At 36.0% G+C, this 26378-nt stretch overlaps 1 protein-coding gene and 1 long non-coding RNA gene across 6 annotated transcripts in view; one reads left to right on the top strand and one right to left on the bottom strand.

Moving 5' to 3' along the window:
• The first annotated feature begins 3437 nt into the window (after positions 1-3437).
• Positions 3438-13979, top strand: RGS1 (regulator of G protein signaling 1). Its single transcript, XM_026669287.2, has 5 exons — positions 3438-3640; positions 6585-6671; positions 8941-9002; positions 10085-10248; positions 11624-13979. The coding sequence occupies exons 1-5, from the start codon at positions 3498-3500 to the stop codon at positions 11807-11809; spliced, it is 642 nt and encodes a 213-aa protein (XP_026525072.1). The 5' UTR covers positions 3438-3497; the 3' UTR covers positions 11810-13979.
• Positions 5028-26378, bottom strand: part of LOC113413199 (uncharacterized) — a 109233-nt gene continuing 87882 nt past the window's right edge. For 2 of the 5 annotated variants that reach the window (XR_015748686.1, XR_015748700.1), the window contains one exon: positions 5028-5360. This is a non-coding gene — a long non-coding RNA (uncharacterized LOC113413199). Of the gene's footprint in view, positions 5361-8399; positions 8596-15823; positions 15938-26378 lie in introns of those variants that run through there. The other 3 variants (XR_015748689.1, XR_015748697.1, XR_015748687.1) reach the window with 2 other exon arrangements.

Below are 26378 nucleotides of genomic sequence, written 5' to 3'. Positions count from 1 at the left end.
TTGGCAACAGTTTGCATTTATGACCAGTTGTAGCATCCTGCAGTCAGGTGACTGTGATTCATGATTGATTGATTGATTTTGCTGGTTTCTGACACTTTTGGCCTGTTTCCAGCAAAAAACATTAATTTGGAAGGATGGATTTGTTTACTGACCACAAGACTTATTTAACAACTGTAGTGATTCAGTTTACTAGTCATAAAAATGTTTATGAAGGATTTGTAAACACCATTACATATTATATTTGTGGTTTAAAATTTGTATTTATACTTTCCATTAATAAAAACATCCTTTATAAGAGAAACTTGATTGCTGGTGACACACTGAACATGTCTATTATGTTGTGAGTTTTTTTGCTTGTTTTGTTCCAGAATGGTGATGGTGACAATGGTAATGATTCAGCCTAGCCACCTGTCTTGATGTTCCTTTGCTATCCATACAAGTAATAACTATGCTCAACCTAACTTTGATTTCAGAGATTAAACAAGGTTAGTAAAATGCTGGGCTTAATTTCAGTAAGTAACAACAAAAAAATGAAGGTTGAATTGAATTAATCAGCATACATTTATTTTGGTAAATAGAAGCCCCTTGAAAGTGTAAAAATGTGGAGTGTTAAGATTCAGGAAAGCAAATAACTATTTAAAGGTTCAGTATGATTCCAGAGCAACAACAATGCAACCTGTGCCTATTTATTCAGAAATAAAATGAATATCTTCTGTTTCTCTCTTTGTGAAGCCTCCTAAAATATATCTAGGCATTGTAAGCATTCATATGACATACAGAAGACAATTTGTACAGTTTTTAACACATTTTATATTTCAATATGGTAATTACAGAACTGATCATCCTGCCTATGCCATAGTATCAATACACAAACAATTATTTATATCAATATCAATATATAAAATAAGGCAATTGTACTGCTATGCATAAATCTTAAAAAAATAATGACTGTTCTTAATAACTAGTTATAGCCTGGTTTCACCCCAAAGAGTGACTGTTCAGCTTTCCCTCCACATATATGTACTTGGGGACATTCCCAAAGGCATTAACAAACCCATATGGCTGTTTTGGCATGCAGAGTTTGGCATCCTACAGACTGAGTCATCATCAAAATACGTGAGGGAAAGCCCAATAGTCAGACTTGGTGTACAACCAGGCAGTGACTGTAAGATCAGTGAATGCTACTCATATCCATTCCTCCTCCTCCTCTAAGCTGTCATGTCATATCAACAAATGAGAAAAATCTTTTTCCCCCATTACTATCAGTGAAGAACTAATGGTTCTCATCCACTTGTAATTTGTGCTGTGATTCTTAGCCCAGCAAAGGTGGAACAGGGTGTGAGACATGGGCCAGAAGAACAGAATATAACTGACTAATTTTCATCTTTTTATTGCCTATCATGGAATGTTTTTGAATTATAATAGATGAATAGATGAGTAAAAGAGAATATTTGTAGCTCAAGGTTGAAGTGTACTGATGATGTTACCTAGTTTGGTAATGAAACATCTGCAAGAAAACAACCAAGCTCAGAGACCACTAAGGACCCCTCAGATAAGTGAATGTTTGGGGTAAATTTTGGGTAAAACAAAATCTTGATAGCTAGATTAGAATATAGACTATTTTAGGACAACAAATTACGAGCAGGACAGCTACAAATATGAATTGAGTTCTGTAAAAACACACAACCCTTTCCCCTTAATATTTATGCTTTTCATCATTTGTTGTTTTCCAAACTGCAGCTTAACACTCAGGCACAATTTGTCTCAATTAAGGGTTGTATTCGTTGCAAAGAAGACTATTGAATCCCATATCCACAAATGGACAGAAGAAATGTTCTGAGTTCTCTAAATATTTATCCTACCCACTTGAATAATTTTTCCTACCTCTCTTCACTTCAGCAACCAAAATAGTAATCTGACTACCCACATGTGGAAAAAAAAACTCTCTCTGTTTCTTAAAAAAGAAAGATAAAGGAGGTGACCATGTTATGTACCCTCTCTGTTTCTTAAAAAAGAAAGATAAAGGAGGTGACCATGTTATGTACTTGTCTTGGCAACAGCATGGAAATTTTGTTGACTTGACATTTTGTTGACTTGACGTGGAATTGTTTTTTTACTTCCCAATCTAGTCAAGAATCTAGACATTTCCTATTGATATAAGTCCAACCTTAGCATATTGGGAGAGTCCCTCTCTGAGGGATATGTGTGGTTGGTTCAGAAATATGCAAAATAAATAAATAAAAGTGTTGAGATCAACTAGGACAGCTAAGTGCTACTATTACTTCAATGCAAATATTGTACAAGACATTGTCTAAACCAAATTCCAGAATATTCCCATTATTTACTGGAAAAGTAAAAGTACTGTGTATTTCCTATTAGTGGACTTTTTTCTTCAACATTTTGAAAAAGATGATAAGGTTTTGTTCAGTGGCAATTTCTATAAAGAGGACATAGGCCTAATGCTTGAATTAACTCATAATTATTAAATCTGATGAGAAACTGAAGTTAAATAAATTTATCCAATAGGTGCTTTTTCAGGAGGCCACTGGACTTCCTTGTTTGTTTGTTTTTGAAGATGTTTTGCTTCTCATCCAAGAAGCTTCTTCAACTATGACAGGTAGCGGGGAATGGAATCCCTTCGTCAGATCTGAAGAAGCTTCTTGGATAAGAAGTGAAACGTCTTCCAAGAAAAAAAACAAGGAAGTACAGTGGCCTCCTGAAAAAGCACCTTTGGGACAGCCATGACCTGGATGGCTGAGAATCTCTGCACACTTTTAAATAAATTTAGTTATCAATAATATTTAGTTAGTTTTTTTCAATTTTATGCTGCCCATCTCGGTCTTATTAGGTCTACAGTTGATGTGGAAAGTAAAGGAAAAAGTGGTTCAAGGGGAGGTAGGAGCGCTCGAGGCTGTCACTCCTTAGCTGGGAGAGTAGATCCCAGGAACAACATCAAAGCTCTCTGTCCAGAAGGGTGCTCCACTAGGAATAGTTAATGTCCTGCACAGAACCCTCAGAAGTCCCAGGACTCTGATGCAGAACCCAAGACTGAGATAAGACACATACCACCCATAAGAGTGAAAAATATTAATCAGCTTTTTATTTATATGTGCATTAATATTTATTAATATTTATTAATAATGAGATATAGATAGATAGATAGATAGATAGATAGATAGATAGATAGATAGATAGATAGACAGACAGACAGATGTGTATGTGCATGACTATATATTTGACTGTGAATAGGAAAAATATTCCTGTAAGAAATTTTAAAAATTTTTAAAAAATGTTTAGCTTCTGAGATCTGTCTTATCCAGTTCAACAGCAACCAATAGTTTTAATTAAAAACAAAAAGTCCCAAAGACTACTTATGTCATCAGACGGTTAGAAAAAGGAAGTGTCTCTGCTTGTGGGAAAGACACTTCTTTCTTACAAAGCAGGTGATATGAATCAGTATATAAAGCCATCTGCTCTGCAAGAGGTTAGACCTTTAGATGTTAGGACTGCAGAAGCATTGCAAACCTAAAGAGAGAGAACCAAAAATGCCTTGGCTGTTTATGTGGCACACTGCTTCGACTGAAATAAAGACATGTGAGATTGCAGGCAGCAAAGATCACCAAAAAAAGACAAAGGCTTTGTAAGTATATCTTCCCTTTTTTCCTTTCTTTTATTTTTTATATTTTATTTTATTTTATTTCTTTTTTTTATTTTCTTTTTTATTTTATTTTATTTTAAGCAAAAACTTATTTAAGAAAAGTTTATTCAGCTCAGGTTTCATTACTGGATTTTGGACCCCAATTTGGCAAAAGTATGGTCTCCAATTGTTTTGCAGGCTTTGTGTTTGTTTCAAGGCAGGAATATAAATTATGAATCAAAAATCCGAAGAACATCAGTTTTGGGTTGCAAGTTCTGGGTGATCAATCAAAAGCAAAGAGTTTGGGTTTCTGCTCAGTAACCCAAATAAAACAGATAATCATCAATTTTGATAAATCAAGCTAATGTCAGTAATTAACAAAATGTATCTTTGTTCAAGCCTTAATGGGAGAGATGATAGATAAGAGGGATAGAACAGAATGAAGGAATTATATTTGAAAAAATGTCATACAGTCAAAGTCCATACAGAAAACTTTGTTTTAAACAGTTTGCTTTAAAAAAAATAATCAGTATTTTCATTTCTTAAAAGAACACATCTACATTTTTTAGATTGTATTCGGGGTTTTTTTAAGGGATCAAACTTTCAGTGTTCTTATGAATGGATACCCCCCCTCTCTCTCTCTCTTTGTGTGTGTGAGTGTGTGTGTGTGTGTGTGTGTGTACTCCCCAAAGCAGCCTTTTTTTAGCTTAAAGATGCAGTGGTTTCCCTAGGCTTTTTTTGTGGTCTTAGCTAAAGCGGCAGCAAAATGCCAGTTCAACAGTATTATGGTTTTTGTGTGTGTGTGTGTGTGAAAGAAAAGTCTTTGATTCTTAGATGGAAATTATTGTCCCACCACCCACTCAACCCATCTTAGTATTTTCTCACATTTGGGTACCTAAGCAAAGACCATGGAACATTTCAGAACAGATATGATGAACTTTAAAAAAAAATGCTTAAAACTTTGCTTATGTGTCATCTTTAAGTGGCTGAAATGGAGGCAAAGAAAGACTTGAACATAATTGCTCAAACCCCACAGACTCTGCTAAACCTCTTTTTATATTTCTGCTTCTGGGTTAGTGAATGTCAAATGATAAGAGTAGTCCTATAGTAAATTATTTCAACATCTTTCCATCAAAGCACTGCAAATGGAGGTGATTGCTATTTGTTGAAACTCTGAGGGGCCTCCTGTTCCTGCATGACCTGTATGACCTGTAGAGCAGAATGTATGTGCTCTCAACCAAACAGTAGCATCTGTCAGGATGAAAGAAGTTATCTGGCATAGCACCTGCCTTCTGGAATTTTCTCCTCCCCCCAGAGATCCAAATGGTTCCCACCTGTAGATTGCAAGCCTGGTTATTTCCCCAGGTTATGCTTAGTATAATCCCCCTACGGATTTTTCATTTCTTTCTCTCTCTCTCTCTTTCTTTTCTTTTGGATTTTCATTGTTCTTTTTATTCTTATAATGTTGAATGCCGTCCAAAGCCTATATAGAATTGGACACCATTTTAAAACATAATAAATAATGTGATCATTAATTTAATATTACATTTTAATTTAAACTAGTGTGATAAATACTATTTTAATAGATAGTAGATTATTTAAAATAATAATAATAAGGTAATAATCAATTTAATAAATAAACTGATTAGAAATTACAATCATAAATCATAAAAAATCATTTCTCTTCTTCTATTGCCCTTCCGATTTGATCCCATGTATAGATCTAAGGAGAGAATATAGAATAAGTTTAGTCAAGGCAGAGATGGCTTGGAATCTTCAGACATAAGGATCCTTGACAAGGCCTTCAGCCTTTAAAACAATTGTCATGGTGTACTGAAGGATTAAGGTGTGCCCATAGATGAACCTAGACCTGTACCTAGAATAGAAAGCAATGAGGATAGACTGGAAGGTAGAATTGGGTTGTAGGTCAGTCCTTAGACAACTTCAATGTGTACAGACAGATTAAGGCAATCTCTAGATAATGGCAAAGAACGTGAAAAAAAAATCTATCTCTGCTGACAACTAGTGGCCAACTGTAATTCAAATCAGTGATTCAGTAATTCAAATTTGATAGCCTTATCTTTAGAGAATACTCTGAGCCACCACTGTCTTCTTCCATGGTCGCAGTTGGTAGCAGCAAGCTTTGGACATCAGAAGAGATATTTTCAGCATTTGGAACTCTCTACTTCATGAAGTATTTTAAAATATATCTCATGAAGGATCAAATGCCAGACTCCAGAACAGCATGGAATACAAAGACTGGCTTTACATGATAAGATACACAAAATTAAAGAACTACAAAGTTTATAAAAGCTGTATAATACCATCTACTCACTGTAAAAACATTTTTAAATCTGTTCTATGCATATTAATCTTGAAAGATGTCCTTCCGGTATTAGTATTATTTATTAATGAAAGAAAATATGCAAATGACTAGCTTGCAGGTTCCGTAAATTAAAATATATCTTATTGTTTGTTAAATTCAAATCCATAGTTTTAAATTTATTCAACAAATTAAAATGTTTAGTATTATGTCTTTAGAGATATAAATTGCTATATAAGAATTCTAATTAATTTAGTTCTCCAAAGTCATATTAAATTTATTTCTGTAGAAATAAGCTCAGGGGGGAAATCAGGGGAAACACTTTCTTTGGGTTCTGAGCAAATTGACCTGAACAGCAATGAAGCTCAATTCATTCTCCAGATGTTTATTTGGAATTTGCAAGCCATCTTAGCCATCTTATTATAAGAAACTGGCACAGATCAAAATTATTCTGATATTGATATTAGTTGCTGTCTTTTGCACAGAATGCTACTTCATGAAGGTCCATAAGAATAACATGTTTTCCTCAGATGCTTATATTACAACTTTTTTGATATTTTTCTGTAAAGGGCTACTAGATGTATTCACAGTAAATGAATAAATATATTCTCTAATTTGTTTTAGGGGTGTGGAAGTAAAAAAATGTTTCATGGGTCTTGTGCCGCCTATTGAATCAGCTCACATGAAATACTCCAGCTCAAGAGATGTAACGTAAGTAGCAAGTTATATTAACACAATTGTGGTATCATGTAGGGCAAACAAAGATGCAAAGAAAACACATCCATACCATGTGAATGCTCATTTAATTCACAAGTCTGAGTGCACTGAAACGATGTGAATCCTTCAGTGCCAAACAGGAATGGGCAAAAATTAGGAAGGGTTAGGAAGTAAGACACATATTTAAAACATCTCTGTAAGCCAGTCCAAAGACATTTTACCACTGAAGGCAAGAGTCAAAATGATGGTCCTTTATGTTATCCATTGAACTAAGAGGACTAGAAGTAAAATCTTATTTCAAGAATAGTGAAGGATACTTGATAGTGGCAGGCTAGTTTATGAAATGTAATGCATGTTACCTAAAACATTTTTCCCCATCTTTCATCAGAGGCAATTTGTTCATCCTACCCAGCACCTATTAGCATAAGGTCCAAGACCTAATTATGCAAAATTTTAAAGGCAGATCTGAGCTGCATATATTGGGATCAGAGTGTTTGTGCCTTTATGCAGCCATGTTCAGAAACTTGGCAGCTGCATCTCTTAGACTTGTTTATATCTATCTTCTGTGATAGATTTTTAAAAATTAATATTGAACACAGAGACTTCTAATCCAACATGAGAAGAGGCAAGTTATAAATGCTCCTTCAACACAATAACTACATTTGAAGTATGTTAAACATTTGCTGTTTTTGTTTGTATAGTCAATCTCCAAGATATAGTTTTATGATGGTTCATTTTATTTTATTTATTTGATTTGATTTTTTGCTATTGCATGTTGTTGAGACAACCTGGTAGTCTGCCATATAACAAATTTATTAAATAAATTGAAGAAAAAAAAAACTTCCATGGACATTGGTATATAAGTATTTGAAACATGTGTGTGATTGTATGTATGTAGAATTTTTCCATGGATCATCATGGAACACAAGAGTAGACTTTTCCATTTTCAAGTGTTATATTAATCAAAATCAATTTCTATTCCATTTAACCACACACATAGATAGGCCTACATTCAGGTGATCCATAGGACAGCTGTCAAGCTGTCAAACAATTCTGCCAATATTATTTTTCCCATCCTTCCTCAATATTTGTTGATTAACAACTCTTCAAAGAGCAGTAATGACAGTAGTTTGCTTAATGGCAAACCAATTTCCAATATAAATGTCTAAGTTTATGCTATGACAATCTTATAGAAGGCTGGGTCAGTGAAACAGAGTAAAATATTACAGACTGGGTGTCAACTCATTCAGCTTCCCTGATCTGCTTTAAAATCAGATAGGGCAATTAAGTATGACATTGTGATATTGACACAATATCCTGAATGAATCAAAGATTTCTCATAGTTGGTTTCAGTATGAATATATAATTCTCTTTGGGTTTATCTCAGTTAATGATTTTAGTAGGTTGTTAACAGGATATAACAAGGGGTTACAATTGTCAAATTATGATATCAAATCTCTACCCAGCTATAGCATTTGCAGGAGAAAATAGAGACCAGAATAAATGAGATTATTCTGAGATTCAATTCAAAGACTTTTCAAGTTGAAGTAGAGAAGAGCCTTTAAACTGCTTTCAGAAACCAGTTGTGAAGTGTATAGCAATAGCACATAACCAATAACAACAGCACTTAACCAATAGCAATAGCACTTAGACGTATATACCACTTCACAGTGTTTTACATCCCTCTCTAAGTGGTTTACAGAGTCAACATATTGCCCGTAATAATTTGGGTCTTCATTTTATTGACCTCAGAAGGATGGAAGTTAACCTTGAGGCCATCAGGATTGAACTCCAGAGACAGTGGGCAGAGTTAGCCTGTAATACTGCATTCTAACCACTGCGCCATACAGGGGAGTCTGAGGTTGATTTTCTTTCCTGGCTCCAGTACTGCAGCCTTCATTTTTGGTTTCATTTCATCCTAGGAAAAGATTCAGTCAGGAGAATTTTATATTTCAATACTAACTCATTTTAGTACTCATTTTAATTTCCTAATTTTGGGGGGGAGTACATTTTTCTGTTTCTTTTATTTTTAAGTATGCATTATTTGAGACAATACTCTGTCAAAGTGAAAGATGGAATAGAAGATAGTTAAATAAATAAGAAGCATTAAAATGTCTAGTAAATATAAACCTTTAAAAATGTTTTAAAATATATATCTCCTCCCCCACCCCTTTGTCACTGCACAGACACATACACCAATGTCTCATCTTTTCCAGGGGAAGCCTCTCTATTTCAAGCAATTTGCATTTTTATATCATTTCAGGCTTTCTACAAAAGAAGTTATCCAGTGGTCCCAGTCCCTAGAAAAGCTTCTGGCAACCCACCGTAAGCATTTCTTTCTAACATTTTGGAGTCTATAACCTTGAAAGAAACTTGGAAAAATGCAGCTGTCACTTTCTTAAAATATGCCTTGACTGAAAAGCATAATTAAAATATGCCTTGACTGAAAAGCATAATTGGTGTTGTCCTTCAGATAATTAAAAAATAAGAATCCTATTTATTCAATAAAATATTCTAAGCCTTGGTTTAATGACTTTTCATATGTACATATGGCCATATACTATACTTTCAAACCATATTCTCTGATACCGATGGAGATTATAATTATGTATATACAGTGGTAGCTTAGTCACTCAACTACTTTGAAACTCATGGAATTTGGTATTCAACACATATTGATGCAAAAATTTTGTACTCATTGTTTGTTTGGTCCGCAATGCATAAGCTAGAAGTTATCAGTGTCGGCTGCCTTGTGACTCACTATTTATTCCTTATGGGAAAAATTTGTTTGGTACACATTATTTTTGGTACTCCTCATACCTCCTGGAACCAATTAATTATGAGCAGAGAGAGGTTTGATTGTATATTGATTACTATTGTTAATTCTGATTTTTTCAAAGAGACAACATCAGACAAAATTGTTTTTTGTCTTTGTCTTTTGCATTTATGAGAAATTGCAGAAGATTGCACATTTATGCTTGTAGCTTTCTAGTACTTTTCTATTTAGAAAACAACTAATTGCAGCTGTCGTATCATTTATGTAAAATATTGATAGGATGTTCATTTTTCCTTCCTTCAACCTATTTATAATCAATGATTGAATTAACTGAGAAACTGCTCTCAAGCTGATCATTTGACTCTTTTTGGATAACTCACTAATAACTCTAATCATCATTTTGAACAAAATATCAAATTTGCATGAAGTAGAATGAGAAAAAAGTTCAAAAGTCAGAAAGAGTTCAGAAAGAAATAGTCACAGTCCACAAAACTTTCTGGTGATCTTTTCCCCTTTCTATTTCCTAATATTATATTACAAGTTTGCAGTAATATTGTATATCTTCAGATTAGGTTTCCTCAACTGATTTAATGCAATGGCTGGAATTATGTTATGTTTCTACTCACTGTAGGTGGTCAAGAGGCATTCAGAGAATTTTTGAAATCAGAATTCAGCGATGAGAACATTGAGTTTTGGCTGGCATGTGAAGATTACAGGAAAACACAGGCTGATTGTTTGCATAGCAAAGCAGAAAAGATTTACCAAGAGTTTGTCAAATTAGATGCCAAAAAACAAGTAAGTTCTAAATCAATTTCAGAATCAACATCGACAGCCAGTCTGTCAAGCTAATTGTGGTGGGGAATCCCTTGGGTATTCTGGCATTGGAACGAAGTACATGCCACTCACTATTTTGAAAAGAGTTAGCCCCGTGCTACTGTGAGCAGTATTATTGTACGCGACCACAGCAACAGGCAAGAGGTCCACCCAATTGAACTGCTGATAACTCATGTAATATCTCAGGTAGTGTTCTACCATGGTATTCAAATGTTCTGCCCCCTCCCCATTGGTAGTCAGATGAAAAGCTGAGCTAAGGCCCTAGGATGACCCAATAGACTGCAGGAAATCCCTCCAGAACCAGATCCCTCTATCTGAGATGATTCTTCATGGTACTCTATGCAGGCAGTAGATATGTTTTAGGAACAGATTTAACAGAGTAACTGAGTTGGAAGGGACCTTGTAGGTCATCTAGTCTAACCTCCCCCCTCAAGCAGAAAAATGAGGGCAGGAAGAGTTTGGCTAACTGGTGGACTGAGTGTTGTCCGCTGCAGGGTATGAAGTGTGGCTGCTTGGAGGATAAATCAATCACCATCCAGATCACTGACTTCAGATAATTCTCCCTCTGCCATGGTAACCTGAGTTTCTCTCCACGCACCTCTGGCATCAGGAGTGGACAGAGAGTCCAGGGTTCAGGAATCTAATGCTAAGAGAATCATTTTCACATAGTAAAATTTATTTTATCAAAGATTATTTATCAAAGATTGATTTTGTATCTCTTCAGGGTTTTTTTTCCCCTTTTATCATGAAATAAAAGACATTGTAGCTCCATAGGAGGTTGAGATCCCACAGTCATGAACAGACTATTTGCCTTATGTTAAGAATGAAATCCTGCAATCATTATTTAATTTGCTCTTTATGCCAGGGGTCCCCAATCCCTGGTCCATGGACTGACATGGGTTGTGGCATGCCAGAAACTGGGCCACACAAACAAAGCCTCATCCACAGGATGTAGGTCGCATGTGAAACCATGCCCCTTCCAATCCATGGAAAAAACTCTGTCCACGGAAACAGTCCTGGTTGCTCAAAAGATTGGAGGCTGCTGATTTATGACATAAGCCCTCAGTTACATGCAAACGTCTCTTCATATTGGAAGAGTCTACTTGCAAATTATCTGAACTGTATCAGTTATATGCACATTTATATGCCCGCCATCTCACAATATCAGTGAACTGAGAAATATAAACACTGCTTGGGGATTGATCTCATTTCTCAATAACTGCTTAAAGATGTAATGTAGCAATCATTCAAGTTGCATTGAGTTTGACTTTAAACATTACTCTATCAATGGGGTAGTTTTTACAAAGATGTTGAAATTTCATTTTGTTCTCTCCAGGTCAACATTGACTTTCACATAAGAAAATCTGTAGCTAAGAAAGTTCAAGATCCCACACCTTCAAGTTTTGATGAGGTTCAAAGACTTATATATGTATTGATGGAGAGAGACTCTTATCCAAGATTCCTTAAATCTCAACATTACCATAACCTACTAAACAAGGTTCAAAGCAACCGTCTCAAGTGAAAACTGAGGATCAGCTCTGAAGTTTCAAAGTTGCTGTGCTTCAGTATACTAAGTGAGACTGTTGGAACTAAGATGGCAAGGAAATGATGGAACTCTTAAACAAGAGGTGCAATCTATCAAGTTGAAGTGTCTGGAACACACCTTATAAGGAGAAAGAAGAAAGAATAAAAGGAAAAAGAGACAAGCTGCCTTGAAACTGGTCAGATTCACTCGACGCACACCCTTCTAATATTCTTTCAAGTTAAACTTATCAAAAGTTGTGAACAAAAAAGGTCTGAGTTTAATTGCACAGATATCAAGACAAATTTCAGGCTGTTTATATTGTGTGCATTATTTCCTTCTTAAACATTTGATCTTATAGAGCTAGATGTATGACCAGATTCCCTTAAAAGGTATTGCTTGTGAGGAATAAGGAGTACAGTGAGTTCAAAGCTGTGCTTTCACTTTATGCTCCATGGCTCAGGCAAATTGATGCAAATCAAACTTGGATAGACTCAAGAGAAAAACATGTATCTATGAACAATGCCAAACATCCTCTAGGGCTAGGCTTTCCAAATCAGTTTGAATTTAGCACAAATTATCATCAGATATTGCACTATTTATTCATGAGAAATGTTAGGAAGTACAATATTCTTCAAGACAATTGTGTCATGGTCACTAAGGCATATAATCAGTCCAAACCCTCTGCTAAAGAATTTGGAAAACAACCTGGTATTCACAACAACCTTGACTAACAACTCCCCCCTCCATCCCTGTGATTACCAAACCAGGGAATTTTTCAAGCATACAGGTTGTAATATATATTTAGCAAGCTGGGGCAATTTGTTGGGATGCTTTGTTAAATCTAATTCATAATGATAATACATGACCATCTCTAGAGGCTCAAAAGCCTATGGCTAAAAAAGTAAGTGGCCCCTTATTAATTGTTTCAAATTTTAAAAAAAGCTCATTATCCCAAAAGAAGACAGGAAGGAGTACTGATTTTATATGCTATAAGTCAATAAAATATTTCTCTGCTAGTGACATATGTCCTTGCACAATCTGGTGTGTGGATATCAGCTATTTCAAGTCTCCTGCTCTTCCTTCTATGGATACTTTCTCTTTCAAGTAAATTCAGACTTTGGACTCTTCCAATAGAGGATACCTTCAAACTTAGATCTGGTCTCTGTAAAGTCAGACACATGGCCTCATTCCCAAGAACTCTTCCAACTAAACCCCTGCAAAGTTGAACTGTGATTTATTGGTTTGTTCTTCTACTAACTGGACTCTGAATTCAAACAATACTGGACTGATATATTTCCAGACAGTCTTACTGTTTTTGTTGTTGTTGTTTTGTAACTGATTAATGGGCAACTAGTGGAAGTATATCCCATTGTCATTCCTTTGGTTCAAATTTATTTAGTCTTATTAAAACTGTGGGGAATGGAGGAAAATATAGCCAAAATAGACCTGTCCAGATACTACTCTGCTTGCAGGAGAGATGACAGGTTGCCAGCCACCTGGCAAATAAGCTGAACTGATCTTTCAATAGCTTTGATTTTACAACTAGTGGATTGAAAGAAGTTTATGGAATGAAAATAAATAAACTCTAGATGCACAGATAGATATACAATCATACACACTTGCTCACAGAACATCATATAACTGTGAATAATGTGAGATTGCGGTTGAAGGTTTTGGAATAAAGTTCATGTGATTTGGGGGCAATTACTTTCTTTCCCAATTGCCTACATTCCTAGATTGTTCTGAAGAGTATCCTTGTCTTTCAGAAGGGATTCAGAAGGGAAGTTGCTACAAAGAAGAGAAAGAGACATAATACCTTTATGTGTATAGGCTGGTACAAACTGCCTTAATTTAGCCCAGATCCAAGCCATTCTATTTAGATGTGTTAGCCCTTCCTCTTAAAATAATTATTACTAGCCCCAGTATATCCCATTAAATATATACAGTATGTATTTTGATATCCATGGTTTATGAAGCTGGGTGTATTGTATGTTTCTGTAAATATTGATAGACTGGAACTTGACTTTCTGGCATTATAAGCTAATATTTAAGTAAGTGCGTATCAGCTATATGTAAGTGATATTAATATTTTGTGCATTACAAATTGTACACTGATAACTAATGACCATTAGATTAATATATGTTGTATTAAAATATATTGAAATAACTTGTGCTTTGGTAACTATTTTTCCCTTTGTTATTAACAACTTTGAAAAGTGTATGAAGCTCAATGAATTATGCAGGTATGTTTAGCAACTGGAACTAATTTGTAACGACAGTTCCCTTGAATTTACAGGGCAATTTTCTTTTTCCAACATTTCAAGTTATGTCATTCTTACCCAGCTTTATTAATTTAACCATAAGAAAGGCTGAACACCAAAAAAAAAGTCTAAACTTGTATATAGCTGTCACTCATTTCCAAGAACACTGGTTTGATTGTCTGGACTCATTTCAATCAATTTCTTGCCTCAGTTTTAGAATTGAAACTCGAGAATGCACATGTGTAAAATTCAATCCTTCCTTAGACCAGTAGTCTGGAAGGGGGATCAAAGGCAATGTTTGATTGGTATGGTATTTGTCAGTTATATTTTCCCTTCTATCATGTTTAAGAACTACTTAAAACTGAAGACTGATCTGATAATTTATTGTGAAATATCATCAGTATGCCATTGATCACATTCAGCTAGAATGGTGAAATAAGGCTAATATGAATGTTTATGTATTACAGGCACTGAAGGAGCACATGCTCTGTTGTTTCTCTATATCCAGAGTCACAGGGGCATTGCCTCTTCCAGTAGGGAATTTTTCTATATTGGCCTTCAAGGACAGCTGAGGAGAGGGCATGCCATCATGCCAGAGTAAAGGCCCTCTGGTGGCATTTATGTTGTTTACACTGGCCTGCATGAAGCAGCTTGTTACTTTGCAGAGACCAAGTGTTTTCCATTCCTGAACTAAAGAGATGGCATATTTTCTTTGACAAAGTACTTTGCAGGGAGTTCAGTGGAGGGAAGGGTCAAAATGGCAATCACAGTTCCATGATTAAAGTTCTGCCCTTTGTATATTCCATATCACTGCACATACAAAAGGGACAAGGCTTCCATCACAATCACCACCTCAACTTTTCTCTCATACTCCCTACCCAGCATGCAGATGCCCCTGGTCTTCTTCTTCTTCTTCTCTTCTTCTTTTCTTTTACCTCTTCTTTTTGTTGTCATTTTCATAGAATCTATTCATAGAATAACAGAGTTGGAAGGGTCCTTGGAGGTCATCTAGTCCAACCCCCCTGCTCAAGCAGGAGAGTCTATTCCAAATATTAGCCTCTACCTAAGATCGAACTCACAACATCCTGGTTGTGAGGTGAGAGCTCCACCTCTAGGCCACCTTGAAGTCTCAACTCAGAAACAAGGAAGAGGGAAGTAATATGGCCACATGCTTAATTTTCCTTTACTTCTGCAAACAGAAAAGTTGTCCTGTTCTGAAAAGGATTTTGGAAGGTGTGCTTGCAATATTAAAGGAAATCACTTCTTCAACAATTCATATAGTGCTACAACCCCAAAAAGGAAGGATTTTGGAAGGCTTTTTGAATTTAATGAATATTTCCCCAATTCTTAAAAACTTAATATAAAGCAACTCTGAAGGGTCACTATAAAAAATAAAAACTTCCCCAGGATGCAAAATCTAAGCTTATTGGAAGCCTGACAGCACAGTATATTACTAATATTAAGCAGCATTTAACAGTTATGAAGACACTTGATATGTGCAAGAAAAGCAGAGCAACATCTTTTGAGCTGATAAATTGTAGGGCTGGGCTAAGCTGCATAATCAAATCTACATTTCATTGTGTTGACTTGTTAAAAGCTCTAGACACATTGCAGAGGTTATTTATCAAGAAGGTCTATAACTGGCAAAGCTAAATCATCGGGCCAGGCTTTTCCTGCCTGGGTAGAATTTTTCATGGAAAAAACAAAGCATAATTTACAATGGCAATATTGCCTTACAAGAGCAATTTACATTTAGCTTGCATCCTTTTCCACTTGAAATTCTAGAGCCTCTGCCAAAGAAGACCACAGTGCCTGTTGATAGCTGATGTCAAAATCTCAAAACAATATCTGTGTTTTGGAATCACTAAGTGATACAAAAAAAAGAAGAATCACAAAACGTATAGCCCTGTGTGTTAAACATTTATGATGGACATAAATAAAAAGGAAGCTGTTATTGACTGCATCTTTGCATCTTGCCATGCCACAAATAAAAAGCTGTTTTTCACTTTTAGGTAAGACTCTTTCAATTCTTCCATATTCCAGATCTAATTTTGTTTCATTTCTGTTTAAGGATACCAGCGTAACTAATATATGAACCACTTCAATATGGACCAAGTCATAAGGCCATGTGAAGCCATTGTCCCATGCTTGAAAGCCTCTGCAAGCGATATTCTCAGATCTGGGATGATTTATGTATAAATAAAATTTAAAAAAATATTTTAAAAAAAGATCTGGGATGATTTGTCCCCTCTCTAGGCTTTGGTAGAGTAAGAATTCCTTTTATCACAGGAAAATGGATGGCCACTCATTTATGATGTTGGTCCTATGCATGCTTCAGTCCTCTCTGTACTCCAACAGTGTATGCCCACTAATAGACTTTCAGTGTGGGAATTCAACCCTGCACAGGAAATCAAAGGTTTGCTAACTACATTGTAAAGCTTCTGTTGAGAGGAAAAGCAGAAGACAACTTTGATAAGTTTTGGAAAGACTAGACAACAAAAAGCAAAGACTGAGATGGGGAATATAGCACTAAACTAGAATACATGGGAAATGGTAGCATAGAGGGAATCTAGGATAAGAGAAAAAGAATTAAAGTTTCGAATGCAAATGCCATGGAGAACTTTAACATCACTGCAGGTTTTTTAACAAGACATAATGATCACAGACTGCTAAATATTCAGGAGATATTTTAGTAAATCACACCCTGAAACTACCATTGAAAAGAACCTCCTTCTTGCAAGTTCACAGGAAAATCATTAAAAAGAAACCTAAAAAAGGCTCTAGCTTAAAGTCCTAGGTGATTGGTTGGTTTTAAGATGAAAATCATTCCCTTATTAATTTTTATATATAATCCTATGCCCATTGTTAGAATCTTGTTCAGAATAAATATTTTTAGTCTGAGAAAAAAAAAACTTGGACAGTAGAGATATCTGAATGTCTCATTTTTACCATACCTATAATAGCATGAGGCAAAGACCTTGGGAAACAGAAGGAAAAGCAGTTTGAACCTGCTGAAGGAATGAGGCCATGGCAAACATCTCAGAAGGGACCCGCTTTCTAGTTTCTTGGACTGTAAAGGCAACTGGAGAGAGATATGCTTTCAGACTTGCAAAATTCTGTTAATATTACTTTTACATTTATTAATGTAAGAACTAGTACTTCTGAAGACTTCTTGAAGACTGACAATACCTCAGTCATAAAGAGTGGAAGCTCCTTAGTATTTCTTTTTATCTTTTCCTTCTGTTCTTTATCTTTATCTTTTCTGTTTACCTTATTTCTATATTGGTTTGTGTTCATTTTCATATTCTCTTTAAAACTTTTAATAAAAATATATTAAAAAGATATCTGAATAGGTAGAGGTAGAAAGAAAAAGACAGAGATAAAGAGACTGAAAGAAAATGAAAGAAGCTTGGGAGGGAAGTAATAAGAATCTCACTTCCCACAAATTCTTTCCTTCATCCCATCAGAGCTCCCCTATGCTTGTAATTAAATAATTAACTAGTTTGTATCCCAGACTTATATTCTAAGCACTATGCTACACTAGCTTATTTCTTTCACTTGTATGAATTGCTCGTTGCTCTTGGAGTTTTAGAAACTCTCAGTTTAAAATCTGGAAGCTATCACAGTTTTATTTTTTAAAAAAATTACCTAATCACAAAAAGGAGGCTATTCCAGATCAGAGCTAGCTTCCCAACAGGTGAAGTCACATACCATATGAACATGGGGTAGGAGACTAAAACAAAGAAGTGTACAGACTTATTGCCATTCATTTGAATTTTTTCTATCACATAATTTTCTGAGAAAACAAGAGCTAAGGCAAATTCGTCTATGAAAGCCTACTTGCAGAAATGTTCCAGTTTAGCAACATTGCCTATACTGTTAAGGAATAAACACAGATCCAAAACTTAAGACATCTCTCCATTAGCCTGCCATGAGCATGGCACTATATATCTGTTGTTAGATGCATAGCAATGAACATTGGAATCAGATGGTATTCAGAAGATTCTGACCAGTTCTGGAAAACTGGTAGCAGAAATTTTGAGTAGTTCGGAGAACTGGCAAATACCACCTCTGACTGGCCCCACCCCATCTATTCTCTGCTTCCCGAGTCCCAGTTGATCAGCTGGGTCTTCTTTTGTTGCCCTGCACAGGAGAACGGAGCTGGAAAGCAAGTTAGTGGGGTGGGGAGGGAATGGGATTTTGCAATAACCTTCCCCCAGGAGTGGGGAGGGAATGGAGATTTTGCAGTATCCATGCCCACCAAGACACGCCAACCAAGCCAAACCGCGCCCACCAAGCCACTACCACAAAACCAGTAGTAAAAAAAAATTGAATCACGCCACTGATTGGAATACATAGTCAACGTAATTTTCTCCAGCCCTAATGGAAAACAATGACCAACAGATGCCTTGGTTATCTTGAATTAGAAGAATAATCCTTAGAGAGAAATAGATAAATCAGAAGACCTGGTTATAAAAACTAGAGTCCACTCTTTCACATACTAATAAATCTCTGAAATAAATTCCAGATGGATGCTACATAGCATTTACTTCTGTTATTTATTCTTAACAATCAGGGTTATCAAAGACAGAGAAAGGATGTGCTCCATCATGAAATATTATATCATCAAAGTCACTCCTGTTCATTCTTTTAAACAAAGGGCTGTCATTCATTCCTTAGAAAAGGTAAAATTAATTGTGGCTTAAAGTCACCAGACATCCTGTGATTTCTTGTTCAGTTGTCTCCCACGTATTCAGTCACTGAGACATGACCAAAATTGTTTCTAATTTGAGGAACAAAGTGGGGAGGTGTGACTACCCCATGACGTAATTCCATATTTTACCCAGAGCATGTGCCCTAAGTGAAAGAAGAAGCAACATGAGATATCTCTAAAAAGCAGAAATAATGCAGCAGTTTTCACTGCCGTTCAGACAGAGATTCCTATGTCTGGATAAAAATTGTTCTTGTTGCTTAGCAACACATCATGTGAAAGATAAAAACAGATCCACTGTTTTCCAAAGAGATTTCCTAATTTACTCCAGTTCTTTTACAAGAGGGGGGTGCTAGTGACAAGCACATATGTTGGATTTGTAGACTCCACTTCCTTTGCCATTTTTGCAACTCCTTAAGATCAAAATGTTTTAAGGATAATCCAAATGTCAAAACTCTCTTATCTTTTTTCCCAGATGCATTCCCCTCTCCCCCAAAAAAATCTTTCTGTGTTTCTTCTTTACTTTTAACATGCTTTAGACTCTCTTTAAAAATTTCTTTAGATAATAGTTATAAACTCAAAAGTTTCTAGGTAGCAGAGTGTGTTCTTTTTCATGTATATGTATGTGTGCATATGTGTTTCTGTGTCTGTGTATATACACACACATTTTTCTCCATATTCTGTTGTCCCTCTGATTGTCTTTCCTGAGTGAAAAAAATGTTCCCCAATTTTTCTTAGGGCTTTCATTGAAGCATGGGGTTCCAGGAACCTTGCAGATCATCGAACACACACACACCCTCTCATTTGCATCCTGATTAAAAGAAATAGAGGAAATCAAATCCTATTTCATCCTTGTAAAATTCATCATTTTCCCCTCTGCTTTTCATTTTTATCAAACAAAACATGAATTAAAAAGGATTTAAAAAGAAAGGATTATGATGGTGATCATAATGATGATTTGGCATGATACTAAACCTGGAAGAGTCTTCTCTCACATCATCAATATTTGCTAAAAATTCACATGTAAGTAAGTTGAATATTGACATTGCAGTCTATACAAAGAGAAAAATCATAATCTCCCTTTTATTACTGTTGTAACAGGCATGCATATTTTTTTTTCTCCAAGAAGGATATATTCATACTTCAAGAAAAGTTGGAAAACTGCTCTGGAAGTCAGGGAGGAAGATTTTTTTTTTAGTTATGCTATGTGATTAGCCAAAAAATTATCCCCACTCACATCTGGCGTGTCTTTCAATATGTTTTTTTCTTCCCAGCATTGAGAATGATTATGCATTTACATCACATCAGATAAACAAAAGCATAAACTCCATTTGAGAAACAGGAGATAACTTGTAAAACCAGAAACCACCAGTTTCTATCTCTGTTGTGTTTATTTATATATTTAGTCAACTTTTTATATTGCCAACTAACAAATCTCCTAGCAGTTTAGTCTAGCTTAATCCTTAATCCTATTACTGTTAACTTGTTTACTTCAGCCAGATGAGCAGATACTGTTGGTAGGAATAATGAAAGTAATTAAATAATATTTAATACTATCAGGCAAGAAGTCTCAGGGTTACTGATAGGCAGGCAACTATCTGAACAAGAGATGTCATTTGAAAAAGAATAGAGATGTCAGGTCAGGTCAGGGGTGGGATTCAAAATTTTTAACAACCGGTTCTGTGGGTGTGGCTTAGTTGGTGGGTGTGGCTTGATTGTCATGTTATTGGCTGGGCATGGAAAACTCAATATCACTCACATCAAGGCACACATCTCCTCGCCTGGCCTCTCATGACTGTGGAGATGCTGCAACAGTCATAAGTGTGAATAACAGTCATAAGTCACTTTTTTCAGTGCCATTATAACTTTGAATGGTCACTCCACACAAGCAAAGTTCCAGCAAAGGAGGGGGGGGGAAACTCCAGAGACGTTCATGAGACAGGAAGTCTAGTCCTGCCAAGAATGTAATAAGGGTTAATGGAGAGGCAGTTTCTGTAAGTGACACCAGAATGTTTCCTTCCTGCCTTCCTTACAGGATTAGGCCTGTAATTTCTTCTAACAACCAGTTCTCTGAACTGCTAAGAATGTTAACATCCAGTTCTAGCGAATAGGTGCGAACTGGTAGAATCCCACCCCTGGGTCAGATGTGTACAGGGCATCTGGCCTGTCCTTGCCCTTCAATTAATGTGCTGGTGTCAGGTGACTTGGTTTGTGATATCCAGTCTCTGGTGCTGAAGTTCCATTTAGCTCTTGTTCTGCTTTTTTGGCTTCATATGGGATAGCAAGAAGTATTGTCTTGACTCAGGCATTAAAATGTCTTCCTTCTTTTTTAAAAAAAATATTTTAATATTGCCAACTTGGAGGAGTTAAAAATTCTGCCTCCTCTTTTCAAGGTCCTATATTTAACTTTTGGGTCAGGGAAGAAGTAACTCTAATAACTTTTTTATTACTATTGCAGCTTGCTCTTTAATGTAGCACTAATGCCACTCATGAAAGAATAACTCTTCTTAATTTAACTTCTCTTTCTTTCAAAAGCAAGGAGATAAAGAAGTGATAGATGCATTTTATCAGATTATCTTGGGCTGTGTGCCTGGAAAATTGGTGTTCATACCATCTGTGTGTGGCAAGGCTCTCTGTATTGCTTTCAGTAATAAAATATTAAGTTGGATCTGTCAACCAAAGTGTTATTTTGATGCTTATATTCCCTGATAGTTTTGCACTGGTCTGAACAAACTGTCTCTGAATGGAATGAAATTACACATTGCCATTTCCAGTGTCTAATAATAACTGGTACAATCTATCTATCAATCAGGTCAGCCATATTTCCTAATGAGAATCAGAAAGAGGGAGGAAACTGCTGGTGGGAAAGAATTTACATTCCTAGTGTTCTACCTCCCAACAATTATGTGTGCTGATTTTTTTCCAAATTCAGTACTGAAATGAAATATTAGGACTGCACATAGAGCAATGATGCAAGGTCTGAACTGAAGACTTTATGATTTAATTGCTCTGAAACTTAAGGATCTCCCAGAAGTTATTTGAAGTTATTCATGTTAAGTGTAAGTCCGGATTGTTTTGTTCCTATGCAGTCCTGGATAAAGGTGAATTATATAAACTGCCTAGTTTGAAAATACTTTATCTCAACAGAGTGGAAAATTGTTTCACTGTTGATGGTGGTGGGGAGGTTAATAAGAATAACACTCCCCACTTAATTACCTGGTCTGTATTTTGAGGCTATCAACACTCTGACTGGGGAGAGAGATCTATGTGTCAGCTTGGATATTTTCATCCTGATATTTCCCACTTTGGGATAGTTATGCTTCAACTTCATTTAACTCTTTTCTAGGCAACCAAAAATGATTATAACTGCATTCTGAGATAATGACTGCATTTGATGAAAAGGTCTTAGTCCTTCTCATGATAAGGACTCCCAGCAGAAGGGCATAGTTGCCCTCTTCTTCCAGATAGTCATATTCATTGTGAGAAGATCAAGAGATGTGGATTTAAGAGTGATTGCATGTATCAATGATTACAAGAGGCCTATTGTTAGAAGAATAAAAAGATAACCTAACTATATGTTCTTTGGAGGAAGAACGCTTTAAATAATTAAATAGTAGTTTACGTTATTAAATATTATTATCTGTATATGCATTTTTTATATCAAGAATAATATGTCAGAATAAACCACTTCAAGTTTTATATGTAGTATAACATGTTTAAACACATGATATGCACATAATCAGTCAATAACATGTTGCAGAGAGGCACGGTCATCTATGGCACCCTAAATGATCTGCAATCTCTTGGCATTATACAATTTTCTGGTATTTCCTTTTACTTTCTCTTCTCTTAAATGAAGAGGCTCATAAAAAGTTAATTTAATTTGATAAAACAAATAAGAATTTGTATTAGATTTGCAAAACTTCTTTCTGTCAGGACATTCAGCTGACAAGACATGCCTTTAATGTTTTATTGGAAATGGGCCTAAACTTATTATAAAATCAGTTATAAATTCAGCCTATTTTTTAAAAAAATATTTATATTTCCATATCAAATACAGTAGGTCCTACTGTATCTGAAAATTACCAGTCCAATTACCAATTACCACTGCTTTTATTCTGTCAAAAGGTATCAGAGATTCAACTTTCAAGAATATTTGAATGTACTATTGTTCCAGAAATGATATAACTTCTTCAAACCTGTAAACCTTCAATCACAGGGATAATTTTAGCATACTTTGAAGAGGTTTGAATTGCTCACAATACACAATATGCATGAAAGGTATTTTAGGTGTTCAGGTGGAAATAGTACAGGAAACAAAAACAGAGCATAGAGAAAAACAGAGCATAGAGAAAAACAGAGCATAGAGAAAAACAGAGCATAGGAAAGAGTGGCATTATCACCTCACTGGCAGTCTTTTCTAGAATTTGATTATCTTAAATATCAACAATATGACATTCCAAGCAGCTCATGGCATCTATTACCCTTATAGCATATGAAAATTCTTGAAAATTCTTGAACTTCAAATTGACAAGAAGTTTGGGGTGACTTAGAAGATGGGTGGTATAGCTAGGTGCTATGGCCCCGATTCCCGAGCCTATGCTGTCAGAGGAAGAGGACCTGGAAGATGAGGAGGAGGAACTGGGAATGCCTTCCTCCCCAGGACCTTCCTCTCTGGCAATGCCTTCCTCCCCAGGATCTTCCTCCCTGATAATGCCTCAGGTTCCATCAGACAACTGAGAGGAACAGCCTGAGATTAATCAGGAGGAAGTCATATCAGAGCAGCCCCTGACAGGGAGTAAAGAGGAAGAGTGTTGGCTCGATCCTAAGCAGTGTCGTAGGGAGAAACGTGAGCAGCAATGTAGGAGGCATGGGAGGGTCAGAGAGTGAGCTGAGTCATCAAGCCACACCCCACAGGGAATAAAAGTGGGTGTGTTTTCTCCTGAAACTTTGTACAGGACAAAGTTTAACCTTACTTCAGATTTTCTTCGTGAATGACTATTTTTGTGGACTGCCTTGTGATTTTCTGTGAGTAAAACTTTATCAGTTCAGGCTTGGCAGGCAGGACATGTGGGAATGCCAAGAATATTATCAGTTCCAAAGAATTAACTCTGTGAAGTCCGAGCCAGCTTGCCTGCCTGTGTTGGTGTGAGTTTGTACTCTTTCATATTTTGGGAAAGAGGAAAGGCGAGACAGAACAGCTAGGTATATAGCTTATACACATTGCATACAATACAGCCAGAAATAACATTTCCAGAGACCCCCAAACATAATTCATGAAATAGAATACATTCCAAAGCTCTTGTCTTCTCTCAAAGGCAAGTATCAAACTTATAGTGGGTATATTTTTACAAACTTTTGAAACTACCAGGGGAAAAACCATCTGGCCACTATACCCTACCCTGTCCTTTTTTCCTTCTAAAATGCGTTAAAAGGCAGTAATACAGACCACAATTGCTGACTTCTAGTATTCTGTCTTGTCTAGAAGTCTAGCCTTACTTTGACCACTTGTTCTGTGGAGAAGTGATGATTAATTATTTCATGTTCTTCAGTAACCCCCCCCCCCCATCTTCACACAAACACAACAGGAAGGAAGATATGAAGAAAATGGCAATGGACTACAGCTATCATTTATTATTTACTTATGATGTTTGCCATATTTTTTATTTATTATTATTCAGATGGAGATATGTTTTGAGATAGTGGCCATGTAAGTTGGCCATGTAAGTTGTTTACATACATACATCTATAGTAGCTAAGTAAGATCTGCAACAAAAGCAACAGCAAGATAAAAGCATAAGATAATTTCTACTGGTTTAGTACCCTGCCTTCTGCAACAATAGCAGCCAGTTTAGCACTTGCACGCCCATCTTTTATGAATTTCTTATATCTTCCATGAACTTGTTTAATTAGCAGTGTGTATTTTTCTTATCAGATAAGATAAGACTTAACAAGAATTGTAGGGAAAACTACGAATGGTGTCAAGGTTTTTGCTTACTTCACTTAAAATATCATATTCAATGGATCCCCAACCTGTGCTTGCAGCCCCATTCAAATGAGCTGCAAGTGGTGGTCCTTGCAGCCCCATTCATACAAGTGGCACATGTTGACACTTGCAGACCTGCCACTCACACAAATGAAGCTGTGTGTGCATGCATGTGCCTGCCCCTCATAGAGTCTACTCCCCCATGCTGCCAACCTGGAAAGGTTGAGGAATGCGGTCCTATGGTGCCCATTAATACCACACATTAATGTGTCTAACTTCAAATATATGGTTAGTATAAACCCGAGGTATCATAGCCACCTGCAAAACCTAAAGTCTCAAATGGCATCCATGTACTGTAATAGAAAACATTAAATACTGTATAAGGGGAACAATTAATGCAAACAGAATAGAATAGAATAGAATAGAATAGAATAGAATAGAATAGAATAGAATAGAATAGAATAGAATAGAATAGAATAGAATAGAATTCTTTATTGGCCAAGTGTGATTGGACACACAAGGAATTTGTCTTGGTGCATATGCCCTCAGTGTACATAAAAGAAAAGATACATTCATCAAGAGTCAAGAATCATAAGGTACAACTCTTGATAATAGTCATGGGGTACAATAAGCAATCAAATCATACTAGGAAACAGTCAATAAAAATCATTAGGATACAAGCAACAAAGTTACAGTCATACAGTCATAAGTGGGAGGAGATGGGTGAAAGGAAGGATGGGAGGATTAGTAGTAATAGTAATAGTAATGCAGACTTAGTAAATAGTTTGACAGTGTTGAGGGAATTATTATTATTAGCAGAGTGATGGCATTTGGGGAAAAACTGTCCTTGTGTCTAGTTGTTCTGGTGCGCGGTACTCTATAGTTTTGAGGGTAGGAATTGAAACAGTTTATGTCCAGGATGTGAGAGGCCTGTAAATATTTTCACAGCCCTCTTTTTGACTCATGCAGTATACATGTCCTCAATGGAAGGCAGGTTGGTAGCAACTGTTTTTTTTTCTGCAGTCCTAATTACTAATCAATTAATTAAATCCTAATTAAATCCTAATTAATTTTCTGCAGTCCTAATTACTCTCTGAATTAAACCTATAAGCTGATGTTAAAAGCCCTGTTGGCACAGTAGTAAAAGTGCAGTATTGCAGACAAGCTCTGCCCATAGCCTGGAGTTCAATCCTGACCAGGCTCAAGGTTTCTGTCTTCTGAGATCAGTACAGTTAAGACCCAGATTGTTGGGGCAATATGCTGACATTGTAAACCACCCAGAGAGTACAAAAAAGCACAATTGGGTAGTATATAAGTCTAAGTGCGATTTGTATTGCTGTTAAAGCAAGTTTAGGTTACATTCCGGATTAAATCACTTTTTCACTTGGATCCCACCTCATTTGAGGAGGTTGTTCCAGTCTAATATTCATCAGTCCACATTTTGTTCCACACCTCTCCAATCTATCTCCTATCAGTGTCCCAATAGCTTGTAATGGCTGGTTCCCAGATGATAAAGATTCAGGAGACTGTGGTATAGATGCAAACTTCTATGTTATCAAAGAAAAGTTTCACCAGTTCACATGAAAGCAGTTTGAAAAAATAGAAAGC

Source organism: Notechis scutatus, chromosome 3 (assembly GCF_049901735.1).
Source record: "Notechis scutatus isolate UNSWTSFEM ecotype Mainland chromosome 3, rNotScu1.2, whole genome shotgun sequence".
In the NCBI taxonomy this organism is placed as follows: Eukaryota; Metazoa; Chordata; class Lepidosauria; order Squamata; family Elapidae; genus Notechis; species Notechis scutatus.
The sequence above is the reverse complement of the archived record's forward strand: the minus strand, read 5'-3'. Positions and strand labels throughout refer to the sequence as shown.

Excerpts from the sequence above, each read along its gene's own strand:
- RGS1 (XM_026669287.2), top strand. The coding sequence starts at position 3,498 with ATGTTAGGACTGCAGAAGCATTGCAAACCTAAAGAGAGAGAACCAAAA. Across the intron at positions 3,641-6,584 it reads CAAAAAAAGACAAAGGCTTT|GGGTGTGGAAGTAAAAAAAT; the intron begins GTAAGTATATCT and ends AATTTGTTTTAG. Across the intron at positions 6,672-8,940 it reads TCCAGCTCAAGAGATGTAAC|GCTTTCTACAAAAGAAGTTA; the intron begins GTAAGTAGCAAG and ends ATATCATTTCAG.